This window comes from Leucopleurus acutus, assembly GCF_964270905.1.
Source record: "Leucopleurus acutus genome assembly, chromosome: 13".
NCBI lineage: Eukaryota > Metazoa > Chordata > Mammalia > Artiodactyla > Delphinidae > Leucopleurus > Leucopleurus acutus.
Window position 1 is genome coordinate 81,127,614 of NC_139155.1, and position 15,470 is coordinate 81,143,083.

At 50.6% G+C, this 15,470-nt stretch overlaps 1 protein-coding gene across 2 annotated transcripts in view; it reads right to left on the reverse strand.

The window, feature by feature from the left end:
- The window catches only part of CUX2 (cut like homeobox 2), a gene marked incomplete at its 3' end in the record, with an annotated part of 260,924 nt that overhangs the window by 26,220 nt on the left and 219,234 nt on the right, over window positions 1-15,470 (reverse strand). For both annotated transcript variants that reach the window (XM_082853200.1, XM_082853199.1), the window contains 6 exons: window positions 13,415-13,549; window positions 10,207-10,330; window positions 7,863-7,942; window positions 6,904-6,970; window positions 4,798-4,846; window positions 722-826 (listed from right to left, as the gene is read on the reverse strand). In XM_082853200.1, coding sequence (XP_082709326.1) covers window positions 722-826; window positions 4,798-4,846; window positions 6,904-6,970; window positions 7,863-7,942; window positions 10,207-10,330; window positions 13,415-13,549 — 560 coding nt within the window. The remainder of the gene's footprint in view (window positions 1-721; window positions 827-4,797; window positions 4,847-6,903; window positions 6,971-7,862; window positions 7,943-10,206; window positions 10,331-13,414; window positions 13,550-15,470) is intronic.

Consider the following 15,470-nt stretch of genomic DNA (forward strand, 5'->3'; position numbering starts at 1 on the left):
CCTTGGCAGGAAATGTCCCCAGGACCCAAAGGGGCACCAACCTGGAGGAATGAGAAAGATGTACTGACTAACTGGCTTAACACAGGAACCTCAGGGTTGATGACTAAAGATTGGTTCTTTGTAACATGTGGCTGGTTGGGAAACCTCATTAGAATCACCCTGATACATTTTAGGAACCCTTGGCTGATATGAGTGTCAACCTCAGCTCTTGGTAAGCAGCTCCACTGCTGTCTGGGAGGGACTGAGAACCAGTGGGGCATCCCTGTAGCAGTCCCCGCACATCTTCCAAGCAGTGTGAGACCAGTGGTCAACAGCAACACCTGGTGGCAGCCACCAAAACTGCATGGCTGCTCTCTTGATCAAACTCACCCTCCTACCCACTCTTGCTGGGCATCTGGCAACTAAAATGATCCTCTTTGGCCTGACTAGATTCCAAAGTATATGGAATCAAGGTATGTGGAAGCTTGAGCTTGAAAAGTTAAAAGAGCTGTGCTGTTTTTGACCCTCAGCTGGTGAAGCAAGTCACAGTGATTATGTTTTACACACTGACCTTGGCAATTAAAATGCTATGCCCACAGTATGCACACAGAGACCCACACCCATTCATGTGCACAATTTCACACAAATGCGCAGGGTCCACCCACAAAATGTCACCCACATATTCAAACCCACAAACCTGGCCTTTCCCAACCTTTCCCCGTGGCTCCTCCACCATCCTTACCCCACTGGGTCCCTGAGGAGAGCAGCAGGCCAGGCGGATGGAGCTGTTGACGGAGGCAAGTTGTTCCCGAAGACTTTCCACCTCCCGCTGGGCAGCCTCGGCTCGCTGGGAAGGAAAATGGAGCAAGTGTGGTTAAGAGGTGAGCAGGGCCACACTCGATCCCACCCTGGCCCTCCACTGCTTCCCTGCACTGTCTCAGGCAGCAGCTGGGAAGGCAGGTCTGAGGGCCTGGGGTCCTCCTTTCTGGGTCCTGGACCCTTGAGTTGGCTCTTGGTTTCCCTGGTGTGTATCCAAGAGGAGCTAGAACATTCCCTCTTCACTAGGGCAGGAAGGGAGATGCTGTCTTGATGGAACTGGCAATTTTTCACACGTTCCCAGGCCACTTCTGTCTGCCAAGTAAACTTCAGGCCTGGCTAGTCAAAAGGCCAGAGTTTGTCCCCAGCTCCTGTGCCATATGGTGTCTGCAGAGGTGCCTCACAAGCTGTTGCAGGCCCCTGGGCAAGTTACTTCCCCTCTCTGAGTCTTAGTTTTCCTTTTGTGAAATGGGGGCAATGAAACTGTAGAGGAGTGTTGAAATACATCTAAAATCAGAATGCCACGGTTTACTAAACTGAATCTTAACTCTTCAAAAATTTCTAAGAAAAAGTTTGGAAGGTAGCATCCAAATGTTAACAATGTAGACTTGTGGCCTGGAGAGAAATCTGTACTTTGTCTCTCTTTCTGGTTGTATGACCTTGGGCAAGAAACTTCATATCCTTGGCCTCAGTTTCCCTGTCTGTAAAATGGGCGTCATAAGAGCAACTATCTCATAGGGTTGTTCTGCAAGTAAGTAATTTGGTAAAATACAACTCATTAGGTATCTCATCTTGATGCCTGACACATACAAATGTGTCAATAACTGGTTTACTTTATTAACAACAACAGGGTGTATGGGATCTTGAACTATGGAAAATTAAAAGAGTTGCAGTTGTATCTTGACCTCCAGCTGGTGATGCAGGTCATAGCAATTAAGTTTAACTTACACACTGACCTTAGCAATCAGGATGCTGTGCCCACTATACGCGCACAGAGATCCACACACTTCCGCGCGCACATTTCATTGATTTATGTTTTAACTGATTTGTTTATTAGTATCCTGCCTTGTTCCAGGAATGGTTTGAGTTAGGAGTCAGTTTTGTTTTGGGAAAGGTTTTGGGCGTGTGGGGTTGTAGAGAAAACATTTTTATGTTTCCACAAAGGGCATACTGAGCAAATGTGACTGAAACTTGGGATCTGGGCTAAAAGACAAGCCTTGGAGTTAATACATGACTGATTAGCTAGCGAGAACTCCAGAAAGATTCACCTCCTGGGAGATGTCTGTTGACATTTCAAGGGGGGATGAGACCCAGACCGTGGAGACACCCCCTGGGTTGTAAAGCTGGGTTTAAAGCTACTAGTCTTATCTTCCCCTGGAGAGAAGTATTTATATTCCAAATGCTAGAAACCCAGGATCCTTGTCCTTCTGTTCATCATGATACTTGGGAGTAGATTCCTCTCCCTTTCTCAGAAGGTCCCTTTACTATACTATACAACCACCCAGATTCATATTTGGGTGGTTCGTTGCCTACAGCACAAACTCTGGTGCATGTAGGAGGATATCTGGCTCTCGTCTTGTCACCCCAGGGGAAGAACTGAGGCAAACTGGCATGGTTTTTACTATACAAGTAATAATGATCTGCTCTGCTCCAGAATCCTCTTGTTCACATTTAGGATAGTATTAATAAATACAGATATTAAAGACTAATATGATGACATTTACTTTTTTCTCAGTACTCTACAATGAGCAGTTTTTAGTTTTAAACTCAGGAAAAAATAAACATTATTAAAAATGCTTCCTATTCAAACTACTCTAAGATCACTCTTCTTAAGCCCACTTGATTGGCAGAGATCCAAAAGTTTGACGACACACAGTGCTGGTGAGGCTATTGGGAAATGGGCCCTCTCAGACCTTGCTGGAGGGAGTGTGTACTGGCACAACCCCATGGAAGGCAGTTTGGTCACATTTGCCAAATTATAAACGCACAGCTCTTTCACCCAACGGTTCCACTTCTAGGAATTTGCCCTATACAGTGGCTTGGGTATGTATGAAATGATATCTGTACAAGGTTATTCACTGCAGTATGGAGGATGATGGTAAAATACTGGAAATACCATAAACGTTCATCAATAGGGTATGAGTTAGACCAGAGGTTGGCAAACTGCAACCTGCTGCCTGTTTATGTAAATGAAGTTTTACTGGAACACAGCCTTGCCCATTCGTTTCCATATCGCCTATGCTTCACTCTACCACTGCAAAGTTGAATAGTTGTGACAGTGACTTGCAAGGCTGAAAATATTTACTCTCTGGTTCTTTATAGAAAGTTTGCCTTCCCCTGGGTTAGACGATTGTGCGTCCATGTAGTGCAACACGAAGCAGCTGTGAAACAGAAGGAACTGCTTTATATACAGATACGGAACAAGCTCTGAGACACATACACGGAAAAAGTAAGGTTCAGGAGGGTGTACGTAGTATTAATAATTATTATTTTTTCAAGTTGCTAATTATTCTCTTAAGGATATGCATACCAAGGTTGTGATTTCTTTCTTTCTTTTATTTATTTATTTTTGGTCACACGGCATGTGGGATCTTAGTTCCCCAACCAGGGATTGAACCTGGGCCCTCTGCATTGGAAGCATGGAGTCTTAACCACTGGACTGCCAGGGAAGTCCCTCATTTTTGTTTTAGAAAGGGGTAAAAGTAGATATTCATGGGCTTGTGAAGGGATCTCTGGGAGGAGACCCCAGACACTGTAACAGCGGTTGCTAGGGAGAGGGGAACTGGGGGCAAGTTCAGGGAGGGGAGATGGAGTTTCCTGGCTATGCCCTAATGTACCTTTTTCAGTTTTGAACTAAGTAAATGGATTACCTATTCAAAGAATTAACCTAAAACACGTTATTTTTTCCAACCTTCCTCTGCAGGAGGGAGCACCCTGTCCTTAGGCTGGCACAGCCAGGCATCCGGGCCTTTGCCTCTGCTGTGCCCTCTGCCTGGAATGCCATTCCTCAAGAGAACAGCGCCTGGGCTTCAGAACCCAGCTGCAAAGTGTCCTCCTAGGAGGCCTCCCTCAACCACCCCCAGGGAAATGACCACTTGCCCTGTCACACTGCTGACCCCTCCTGGCCATGCCCCTGGCTGCTGGTGTTGCAGGGGACCGGGGAGAGATACAGTAGGCCCGCAGGACTCCAGACCAGACCCTTATGGCCACATCTTACCTCCTTTCAAAGTCCTGCCCAACTTTGTCCTGCAGACGGCAACACATCTGAAGCCAGAGGAAGGCAGGACGCGGGAACCCCATTTATAAATGTGAAAACTGAGACTCGGAGAGGCTGAAGGACTTACAAGGACCCGGGCTGGGACTAGGATATGGGGCCCCCAGGGAAGGTTAGGGTCCACACAGTGCCTGCCTGGTGATCGAGTGAGGAGGTTGGTGGAGACCCCAGGTGGGGATGGAGGGAGAGAAGCAGCCCCGGGCTTGTCCCTCGTCACCGCCCTCGGCTCTATGGAACATAGTTCCTCACTCAGTCTGGTTGAGAGAGACCCATGTCCCAGCTTAGCCTGGGGATGGGCCTGGGATCTCTGGTCACTGCTCTGCCTTCCTCCCACGGGGAAGGGCACTCGTCATGCTCTGCAGGCTGCTTCCTGGCCTTTACCAGGGCCGTCCCGTGCCTGGAATCCATCCCTCTACAGTCTCAAGTTAACTCGTCAGGTCTCAGCTCCACAACCCTTCCTGTGGGATGTCTTCCCTGACCCCTGAGTCTGGGTCTGGTGTCCCTTCCCCAACCATTGCTGCCTGTATCACCCTATTTCTGAGTGTTCTGTCTGTACCCCACCCTCCTTCCTCTGGGAACTCAGCGGCTGGGTCCCAGACAGCTCCCAGCCCCAGCACTCAGCATGGCATGTAGTTCAATTAATACTGATTGAGCTCAGCTCCCTCCTCTCCGCCTGGCCCGAGACCCCCGCCCCGGGGAGAATGAGCCCCCAGCACACGTCTCCTCACCTGATTAGCTTTCTCCAGGTTGGTCATGATCAGGCCGACTTCATCTGCCCTGAGACAGAAAGACGAGGCCCTGAGGAAGGGATTCTGGCAGCCACCAGTGCCCCCGCCATTCCTGAAACCCCCCAGCCCCTGCCAACCCAAGGGTGTTGCAATGGAGGCCTCGAGAAGGCTGCCTTCCATCCTTCCTACTGGAGAGAAACCAAGCTGGGGGGGGGGGCGGGGAAAGAATCCAGGCTGGGGGGAAATGAAAATGGGGCCTTAGCACTGGACCCCTTCCAGGCAGCCTGGCCTCCCATCTCCCCCAGGGGTCCACTCTCTGAAGGTGCCACAGAGCTACACCTTCCAGCCTTTGCCTCTGCTATGCCTTCCACCTAGACGCCTTCCTCAAGAGAACAGGGCCTGAGCTTTAAACCCAGCTGCAGAGTGTTCTCCTAGGAGGCCTCCCTCAACTACCCTCATTTATTTTGCTGCCTCACCACCCCCTTAGGTTGACAGTGCCTAAAGGATCGGGACAGGCCTCATCCACCTCGGCTGCCCCTTTGCCTAGCAAGGGGTGGGGCCACAAGGGGCCTGCAGGGAGCATTTGGTGACTGAACGCCACACATGTGCTACACGCATGTTCCAGTTCAAGGCCTTCTTTGCATAAGCTGTTCCCACTGCCCAGAGCACCTTTCCAAGCATTCTTCATGTGGCCATGTCCTTCCCATCTTTGAGATCTCATTCTGAAGGTCATCTCCTCAGGGAAGTCCTCCCTGACTACCTGGATAATAGGACACACCCCTCCATGTTATTCTCTCTTGCTGCTTCTGTTTTTTCCCTTCATGGCATTTACCATGTGGCCACAACAGTGTCAGGCATACAGTAAGTGCTCAACAGTGTCTGTGAATGAAAGACTTTATTCCTGTACATCAGCTAGTGTCTGTCTCCTCTCCTTGACTGAGGACAGGCCCATGTTCTGGTGTTTCCTCCAGGGACCCAGCATAGCACTGGGTAAACAGTAGGTGCTAAATAAGTGTTTGTGGATTAAGTTATATCTTAAAGCCTGAAGAAATGTTGAGTCCAGAGTAATTTAAGTTAATGACACTTGGCCCTAAGGGTTGGACTGTGAAGCTGGGGAGTGGGGACAGCCCCTGGAGGCTGGGGCAAGGCAGAGGCCCATGACCAGCAGAGTCCGCTTAGCTGGAAACCCAGAATGTCCTTTATAGCTTGTGCTACATGGATGGCACCACAAATAAATGCTGAACAGCTGTGAGCCTATGCGAGCGTGGAGCAGAGAGTACTTAATTAAATGGGTGTCTCAGGTAGAATCCGAGGGAGAATATCAGAAAGAGGAGGCATGTCTAGAGTGTGAGAGGCAGGAGGCGTGTCTGGGAGGGTCTGAGGGAGGAGGCGTGTCTGGGAAGGTCAGAGGGAGGAGGCGTGTCTGGGAAGGTCAGAGGGAGGAGGCGTGTCTGGGAAGGTCAGAGGGAGGAGGCGTGTCTGGGAAGGTCAGAGGGAGGAGGCGTGTCTGGGAGGGTCAGAGGGAGGAGGCGTGTCTCGGAAGGTCAGAGGTAGGAGGCTTGTCTGTGAAGGTCAGAGGGAGGAGGCGCGTCTGGGAGTGTCAGAGGAAGGAGGCGTGTCTGGGAAGGTCAGAGGTAGGAGGCGTGTCTGGGAAGGTCAGAGGGAGGAGGCGTGTCTGGGAAGGTCAGAGGGAGGAGGCGTGTCTGGGAAGGTCAGTGGGAGGAGGCGTGTGTGTGTGTGTGTGTGTGGGGGGGTGGTCACAGGGAGGAGGCGTGGCTGGGAGGGTCAGAGGGAGGAGGCGTGTCTCGGAAGGTCAAAGGGAGGAGGCGTGTCTGGGAAGGTCAGAGGGAGGAGGCGTGTCTCGGAAGGTCAGAGGAAGGAGGCGTGTCTGCGAGGGTCAGAGAGAGGAGGCGTGTCTGGGAAGGTCAAAGGGAGGAAGCATGTCTGTGAGGGTCAGAGGGAGGAGGCGTGTCTGTGAAGGTCAGAGGGAGGAGGCGTGTCTGTGAAGGGTCAGAGGGAGGAGGCGTGTCTGGGAGGGTCACAGGGAGGAGGCGTGTCTGGGAGGGTCAGAGGCAGGAGGCACACCTCAGCATGGCATTCACTTACTTGGATGCCGCCTCCTCATCGTATTTCCGCCGCAGCTCCAGCAGCTCTGTCTGCGTGGCCTTCAACGCTGGGAAAAATTAAAGTGCCGGAGTAAGGCCCTCCACCCCCAGGGAAGTGGAACCTGCTCCCCTTCTCTGGGGCCCGGAAGGCAGAATGAAGCTTGGAGTAGTGAGGAAAGATTTTTCTCTCAGAACTGGTGACAAGCAGCGAGTTTCCTGCCCCTAGAAGGGCTTCTAGCTGGAGGACTGTGGCATAGCCAGGGTAGGGAGGGCAGATGACATGATTCTCTATGAGTCTATGAAGCTCAGGGAACCCAGGTAAGTGGAGGGGCAGTCTGTCCCGGGACCTGGCGTATGAGCCCCCTAACACCTTTAAGATCACTCCAGGACCTGGGTGGGGTCGTCTGTGCATGAGCTCACCCACCCTGAGGCCCAGCCCTGGAAGTGAGGGGACGGGAGGGGCAACGAAGTCAACAGATACATGTATATTACAACAAATGAGGGATTTCTCATAAAGTTCCAGATTTCTGATTTCTCTAGCAAGATGGAAGGGACTGGCTATACTGGGCAGTGCCTGGCTGGGGCTCAGCAGTGGCCACCTCTTTAGATCAGCCTGGGTTCTCCAGTTTGACCCACACCCCACCCTTCCCTATTGCATATCCTAATCCAGCCAGCTTGGCTGCATGCCCGGCCCCTGTAGGCACTGCATTTGCCACCCCGGATTGAATTCTATCTCAAACCCTCTCTCCACAGTAGTACGACCCCCGGGACTGGGGCTCTGATCCCTGCTGGGTAATGTAGGTCTTTCCTCTCCCTTCCCAAACTCCTTTCTTGCCGTCCTGATTCTAGAACCCCTGACCCTGTGTTCAGTGTCGCTGCCCCCTCCCACTCCCCCTGGGCCTCCTGGTCTGACTGGCTGGGGCGCTGCACGAGGGCAGGGGACATGTGCCAGATACACACCTGAATGTAGGACCTTGATCTTCTCCTCGGCTTCCCCCAGTCTGGCTGCCAAAGTGAAGGCCTGTACTTCCTGAAGGCCCCTGTGAAAAGACCTGGCGTGTGGACCGGCCCATCCTGGCTTCCTGTCCCCACTCCCACTCCCTGTGAAATCTGCACCTCCGTCTTTTTAATGAGTCCTTAAACATGACACTCAGGCACTTGGCTGCCCTGCTGTTTTGCTGACTGTGTGGCCTCCATTAGAGCTGGTGCCCAGTTAAGGTTCTGTAGCAGCCAGTGACCTTGCCTCTCTGGGCCTCAATTTCCTCATGTATAAAATGGGTTTCTGATGGAGTCTGCCTCAGAGAGTGTTGTGAAGCACGTTCAGTGTGGTGCCCAGCACCCAGAGTTCCCTCAGTATCACTGGTAACTATTATTGTCCCCTTGAGAGGCACTTTTTTTCCCTTTTCTGTGGCAGGAGTTTGGGAAGCCCCCCCAGCCCACTGTGGTCTAACTTGGGTGTGATGCAAGCATCCCAGCAGAGAAGGAGGACCCCTAGCTATGCTGGGGGAGGGTTTATGCAAAGCCTGAGCCTTACCTTGGCTGGCTCAGTGACTCTAGGGAAGGAGCCCTGTTTACCTTGATCTTATCCTGCCCCCTCCCCCTCGCTCACTCCATTCCAGCCACACTCCCCTCACACATCAGGCACGTTCCTACCTCAGGGCCTTCGCACTGATTGTTCCCTCTGTCCCTATATACCTGCAAGGCTCCCTCACCTCCTTACGGCTTTGCTCACCTTCTCAGTGAGGCCTCCTCCAACACTCTATTTAAAACTTCAGCCCCCGGGGACTTCCCTGGTGGCGCAGTGGTTAAGAATCCTCCTGCCAATGCAGGGTACATGGGTTCGAGCCCTGGTCCGGGAAGATCCCACATGCTGCGGAGCAACTAAGCCTGTGCGCCACAACTGCTGAGGCTGTGTGCCACAACTACTGAAGCCTGCACGCCTAGAGCCCGTGTTCCGCAACAAGAGAAGCCCCCGCACCGCAACAAAGAGTAGCCCCCGCTCTCCGCAACTAGAGAAAGCCTGCGCGCAGCAACAAAGACCCAACGCAGCCAAAAATAAATAAAATAAATAAATTAAAAAAATAAAAAACCAAAAAACTTCAGCCCCCATCTTATCCTCTTCCTCTTCTGCTTTATCTGTCGTCACAATGCTTATCCTGTAGCACACCACTTATTTATCGTTTTTGTTTGTGTTTTCCTCACTAGAAAGTAAACTCCAGGAGGGCAGAGAGTTTTGTCCATTTTGTTCACTGCTGTTCCCTAGAACAGTGGCTGGCACACAGTAGGTGGCTGCATAAATATGTGGAATGAAAAAATAAGTGAATGACAGAAAGGATAAATGTAACAATCATCATAAAATTGTCCTAGAAAGGCCCTAAGAATGCATATTTTATCACCACTGCACCAATCGTAAAGGCATTTACTGACATGTGCTTCTCCCTGTGAGCACTGAGCTAAGCATGTACAGGTGTCATTTCATTTCATTCTTACGGCAGACTAGGAGTTGACACTGCCTGTGACAGTTGGTGTTAATACGTCCATTTGGCTGGGCTATAGCACCCAGTTATTCAGTCATACACGAATACATGTACTGCTGTGAAGGCATTCTGTAGATGGGGTTAACATCTACAATCAGTTGATGTTAACTGAAGGAAAATATTCGCAATAACACAGGTGGGCTTCATTCAGTCAGTTGAAGGTCTTAAGAACAAAACTGAGGAAGAAGAAATTCTGCCTCAAGATGGCAGCACTTACGCCCACCTGACAGTTTCCAGCCTGCTGGCCGGCTCGACCAATTCAGACTGGCCAGCCTCAATCGTGTGAGTTAAGTCCTTGAAATACAACTCTTTTTTTTTTTAAATATTTATTTATTTGGCTATGTTGGGTCTTTGCTGCGGCACGTGGGCTCTTAGTTGCGGCATGTGGGATCTAGTTCCCTGACCAGAGATTGAATCCAGGTTCCCTGCATTGGGAGCGTGGAATCTTAACCACTGGACCACCAGGGAAGTCCCAAAATACAACTCTTAATTAAAAAAAAAATTCTACTGGTTGTGCCTCTGGGGGACCCTGGCTAATATACCACCATTAGCCCCATTTTCTAGATGGGGAAACAGGCTCAGTGAGGTGATGTGACCTGCCCAGGGCTGGCCACTGAGCTGCTGACGTGTGGCTTGAACCCAGACCTGCATCTCCATCTCCAACCTGCATCTGGATTCCCAAAGGGTCCTGGGCAGGGGTGACTTTCCAGGTCCCCCCTCCCAGACAGGTGGAGCAGTGGGAGCCTGCCTGTCCTTCCCCCACTCACTTTTGTTTCTCTGCCTCATTTCTCTGCAGCAAAGTTTCTGTCAGGAGGGCTTTGCTGGGAATGCCTGGGAGGCGGCTCCCCTCAGTCAGCGTGGGCGCAGCCGGCGACGTCCCCTCTCTCTGTTCTGGAGGGAGAAAAAGAGGGAAAACCGCCCATTGCTGAGAGTGGCGTGACAGCCAGAGCTGCTTTCTGCAAACCAGATCGATCAACAGTGCTGGGAGAAGAATCAATTTCCCAAACTGAGCGTTGGAGAGAGCGCAGCTGTCAGGACCTGTTGTCACTGCGATCAGCTGGGTTGAGCCTTGGCGAGTGCCTGCACAAGAAAGTCAAACTCCATCGTGCCGGCCTCAGACAGCACACCCAGAGGCTTCCTTTGCCCTCTCAGACCTGTTCCTGCCTCCTTGGCCTTCTGTATGATTAAGAAAAATCATGGTAAAATATACATAACATAAAATTCACCATTTTAACCATTTTAAAGTGCACAATTTAGTGATACGTAGTATAGTCAAAATACTGTGCAACCATTATCAGTAATTCCAGAACACTGGCATCACCCCAAAAGGAAACCTGTCCCCATTAAGCAGTCACTCCCCACTCCCTTCCCTAGCCCCCGGCAACCACTGTTCTGCTTTCTGTCGCTACGGATTTGTGTATTTTGGATATCTCAGCACTGGAATCATAACACCTATCCTTTTGTGACTTGATTGTTTCACTTAGCATGTTTTTGAGGTTCATCAAGGTTGGACCATGTGTCAGTACTTCATTCTTTTTTATGGCCGAATAATATTCCATTTCATGGTTATGCCATATTTTGTTTTTTCCCTTTCATCCATTAATGGACATTTGGATTATTCCCACGATTTGGCTACTGTGAACAGTGCTGCTATAAACAGTTGTGTACAAGTTTTGTTTGAGCACCTGTTTTCAATTCTTTAGGGTATGTCCCTAGGAATGGAATGGTTGGGTCACAGGGTAACTCCAGATTTAACTTACTGAGGAGCCACCACACTGTTTTCCCTTCCCCAAAATTGATGGCACACATTCAGATGCTCAGTCATCGCCCCTTACCTGCAGGTGCCCTGGGGCAGGGCCCATGTCAGGTCCATCTTTATAGGCCCTGTGGCAGTTCATTTGGGGATCAGTGTGTGCCTTTGGCACCGAACTTATGGAGAGAGAGTTGCTCAGGGGCCAGCCATTGAGGGTGAGTGGCTCAAGAGTTCCAAAATTTGTTCTCCCAACCTTGGGTCCAAGTGACTCAGTTAAATCCTGTCCTAGTTTTTAAGTTTCTACTGTGATCCTGGCACAGGAGGGTGAGTGTAGAGGTGGGCGGTTTGTAGAGTGAGCCCCTCTACTCTAGAGGCTAGTACAGCAGTCAGCTTATAATACACACATGCACGCACACACACACGTGCACACACGTACTGGGTACGTTCCAGGTGCCTAGGCCACAACAGTGAACAAAAAGGCAAGTTTTGACCATCATGATGCAGAATAACAAGTGTCCTCAAGGAGAAACACGGCCCAGGACCAAGGTCAAAAACTTCTGTTCTGATTCCCCACTTGGCCACCTGTGGCTTCTGTGACTCAGTTTCCTCATCTGTAAAATGAGGCCAATGACACCTCAGAAGATTGATGCCAGGAGACAGTGAGATGCTGTGTGAAAGGCACACTGCACAGAGCAAATGCTCTCAAGAGGCAATTTCCACAACTACTATATATTCTTACAGAAGGAAGTTTGAACCTCAGAGGGACCTCGGAGGAAGGAGTGACAATTTTGCTGGGGAACCTCAGAGGCTTCACAGAGGTGTGTACATATGAGCAGGGGCTGAAGAACTGCCAAGTCCTGGCTTGGCAATGTGGTTGGAATCGTATTCCAGGTGCAGGACCAGAGTTGGCAAAGTGCTGTTATTTTAGTCACTGTAAATCTTCCCCAGAAGACCCTGCCTAGGGCCAGGCTTACATCAGGTGCTCTCTATGTAATGTGGGGAGGGGGAAGGGAGGAGGTTGTGAAATGGGGGACTGTGAGAGAGTGGTTGTTTCCTGAGAAGAGACTTTGTGTCATGCTTTCATTTGACAGGCCTCAGCCAATTTTATCTTCACTACGTGCCAAATCTGGCCCACTACCTGTTTTGTCAATAAAGTATTATTGAAACAAAGCCATGCCTACTCATTTACATACTATCTATGGCTGCTTTCACCCAGAGTTAAGTAGTTGTGACAGAAACTACATGACCTGCAACACCTGCGATAATTGCTTTCTGGCCCTTTTCAGAAAAAGCTTGCTGACCTCTGAGGTAAATCCTACTCATTCGTTCATTAAACAAGAATCCCTTCACCTGACTCCCCCAATTCTCTGCTCAATTTTTTCCCCAAAGTCTTTCTCACCAACTGACATACTATATATTTTACTAACATTTATTGACACTCAGTCCCTCCCTCTAGAAGGTCAGCATGATGAGAGCAGAGATTTTTGTCTGTTTTGTTCCTGGCTGTGTCCCCAGTGCCTATGACAGTGCCTGCAGGTCAATGAACATCCAAAACTTGGACGGTTACCAATGGCTTTCACCTGCTATTTGCTCCTCCCTATGGTAACCTCCTACCTCACCTTCCAAAGGTAACCACCATGCTGAATTTTGTTCGCCATTCTCTTGCTTTCAAACATTTTTATCACAACATACGTACACCCAAACACTATTATTTTTAGCTTTGCTAGTTTCTTAACTTGTCTCATTTGGGGCCGAGACAGTGCTGTGTTCACTACATCCTATTTCCCTCTCCTCCTGGGCACACAGCCAGACTACATTTTCCAGCCTCCTTTGCAGCAGGGATGTGGCCAAAGTGATGTGTGCCACTTCCACAACCTCAGTGTGATCCTCCACATTCTTCCTCTGCCCGTTGGCTGGGTGTCAACATTCACTGTGACTCTGGATGTTGAGAATTGACGATGACAGGACTACCACAGCCTGGGTCCCTGAATGACTGCGTGGAGTGTCCCCTGCAACTTCCCCTCCCTTCAAATATATTAAGCCTCTGAGATTTGGGGTTGGTCTGTCTCAGCAGAAGTGCACCTTAACCCATCCCACATCTAAAATTATGATAGAGTTGAGTTCCCTGCCCTCCTTCCCCCACAAGGGTGGCCGAGTTTGGCTGCCAAAGATCCACAGCCCACTTGTTTATTATGGACATCCTGTGAAAACCTTATCAGTACCTTTGGGGCCGAGGAGCTCAGGGTGTCTCTTCCACGAACTGTGGAGCTCTCGCCGCGGCTGCCCGCTGGGGTCGAAGCTGGGGGACTGCAGTCTGTCGTCTGGGCTGCGTGAAGCCTCAAACACAGGCACGGGGTCTGCACAGAGAGAGGAGGACAGGGGTGGTGGGAGCCCTGGGGGCCAGGGGGTGCCCCGGCTGAGGCCACAGGGCCAGGGAGCTTGGGTGGGAAGAACCATCCATAGGAGCCATCTGGAATCGCTCTGGTGGCTTAGGGGAGGAACGTGGACTTTCTGCTTTATGAGGGAGCAGATCTCCAGGCACCTGCTCTGGAGAGCAGGTGCCATCCCCATGGGTGTGGCTGTCCTGCCCAGCTGGGAATAATAATTATCATAATAACTTCATTTTCCTGATTCTATATGCCATCTGTGGTGGCCATGAGATTGTGTCCTGCACACCACCGACCACAGGGAACATCACTTAGCAAGGACCCTAGCAGGCACACTCTGAAATCCATCAGTTCAAACCTAGCCTTCTCATGGGACTTCCCAGACAAGGCCTGCAGGCAGCAAGGATAGAGGTAGACCTGCTTCTGGGGGACATAAAACTGCTCTGAGGGCTGAGGACCGGCCCGTGGCCTTCCCCAGTGCTTCCTTCCTTAGGCTATAATGTGGTCTGGATGCTTTCACCCAGTTCCCCACCTCTCCTAGCTCCCTCCCTATTTTCCTTCACCCGAGGTTCCGTAATAGCATCTTTGCACATATAACCCTTGGGGTGCTTTTCAATGGATCTGGGCCAACACACCATCATTTGTGACACTTGTGGCCGATCAAATAATAGTTTTTCTGGGGGCGAGATATACACCTGGATATAAGATGTCTCCGTATTTCCCAATAGCTAAATTGAGGACTCCAGGTCCTTCCACCTGCAATTCTGTCCCCCCTCCCACCCTGTCACCTAGCAAGCACTTCCTCTTCCTTCAGATCTAGAATCCAACACCTCTTCTTCCAGCAACTCCCCACCTGGGGCAGGAGGTTTGGTGTAGCATCTTCCATGTTACAAAGCCAGTCCCTGGGAATAGGTTCCCACGATGCACCCAGCATCCCCTGGAGGCTGGCCTGGATCTAACTTGTTTTCACATATGAGGAAACTGCTCAGAGAAGCCAGGTGACTTGCTGAAGAGCGGAGGAAAGACTCAAGTCTGGGTCTCTTTCTCTGATGCCACAAAGACTTCCTGTCTCAGTGGTGTGGATATTTCGACCCCAGTAGCTGCAGGTAGGTAGGTGTTCATGGGGTCCCAAGAAAGCCAGGGCCTCCTCGCTTCAGACCAAGAGGGCTGGTCTGGTCCACATTTTTTCTAATGCCCCAGAGCCCTCTCTCTTCCTGGTCCCTCCTTTGGGATCTCCCACCAGCATCTTCTTGGCCATTGCTCTCTGCTGGTGTGGACCCTGGAGTCAGATGTCCCTGGTCCTGGTCTAATCTATACTTGCTTCTTAGGATTGCTGTGTGACCTTGGTAAATGGCGCTACCTCTCTGTGCCTCACAATAAAAGTACCGACCTCGTGAGCCTGTGATGAAGATTCATGTAAAGTGCTCAACACGGTGCCTGGCACTTGGTCAGCTCAGGACAAATGGAAGCCCTCACTATTATTCCTGCCCTTCTGAGTGCAAGCCACACTGACCTTCTTCTCTCAGTCCCTCAAACGCACCCCAGAGACTTTGTACGGGAGGGAGCCTCTGCCAGGAACACCCTGCCCTCCCCTATCCCTCTCAGCTAGTTAATGCTTACTCATCTTAGCAATTCAAATGCCAATTCTTCCAGGAAGCCTTCCTTGACCAGTCGGTCTTCTAGTATGAGCTCTCCCAGCTGCCTGCACTTTTCCTTCACAGCACTCACTGTACTTCCAATTTTCATTGATTTGCAAGTGCACCTAATTAATACCCGCTGGACTGCAAACTCCACAACAAGGCAGGGCTGGGACTGCATCTGTTCTTGCTCCTCCACTGGACCCCTTGTGGGGTGAATGAAGCCTGACCCACAGTCCAACCCAATAAATATC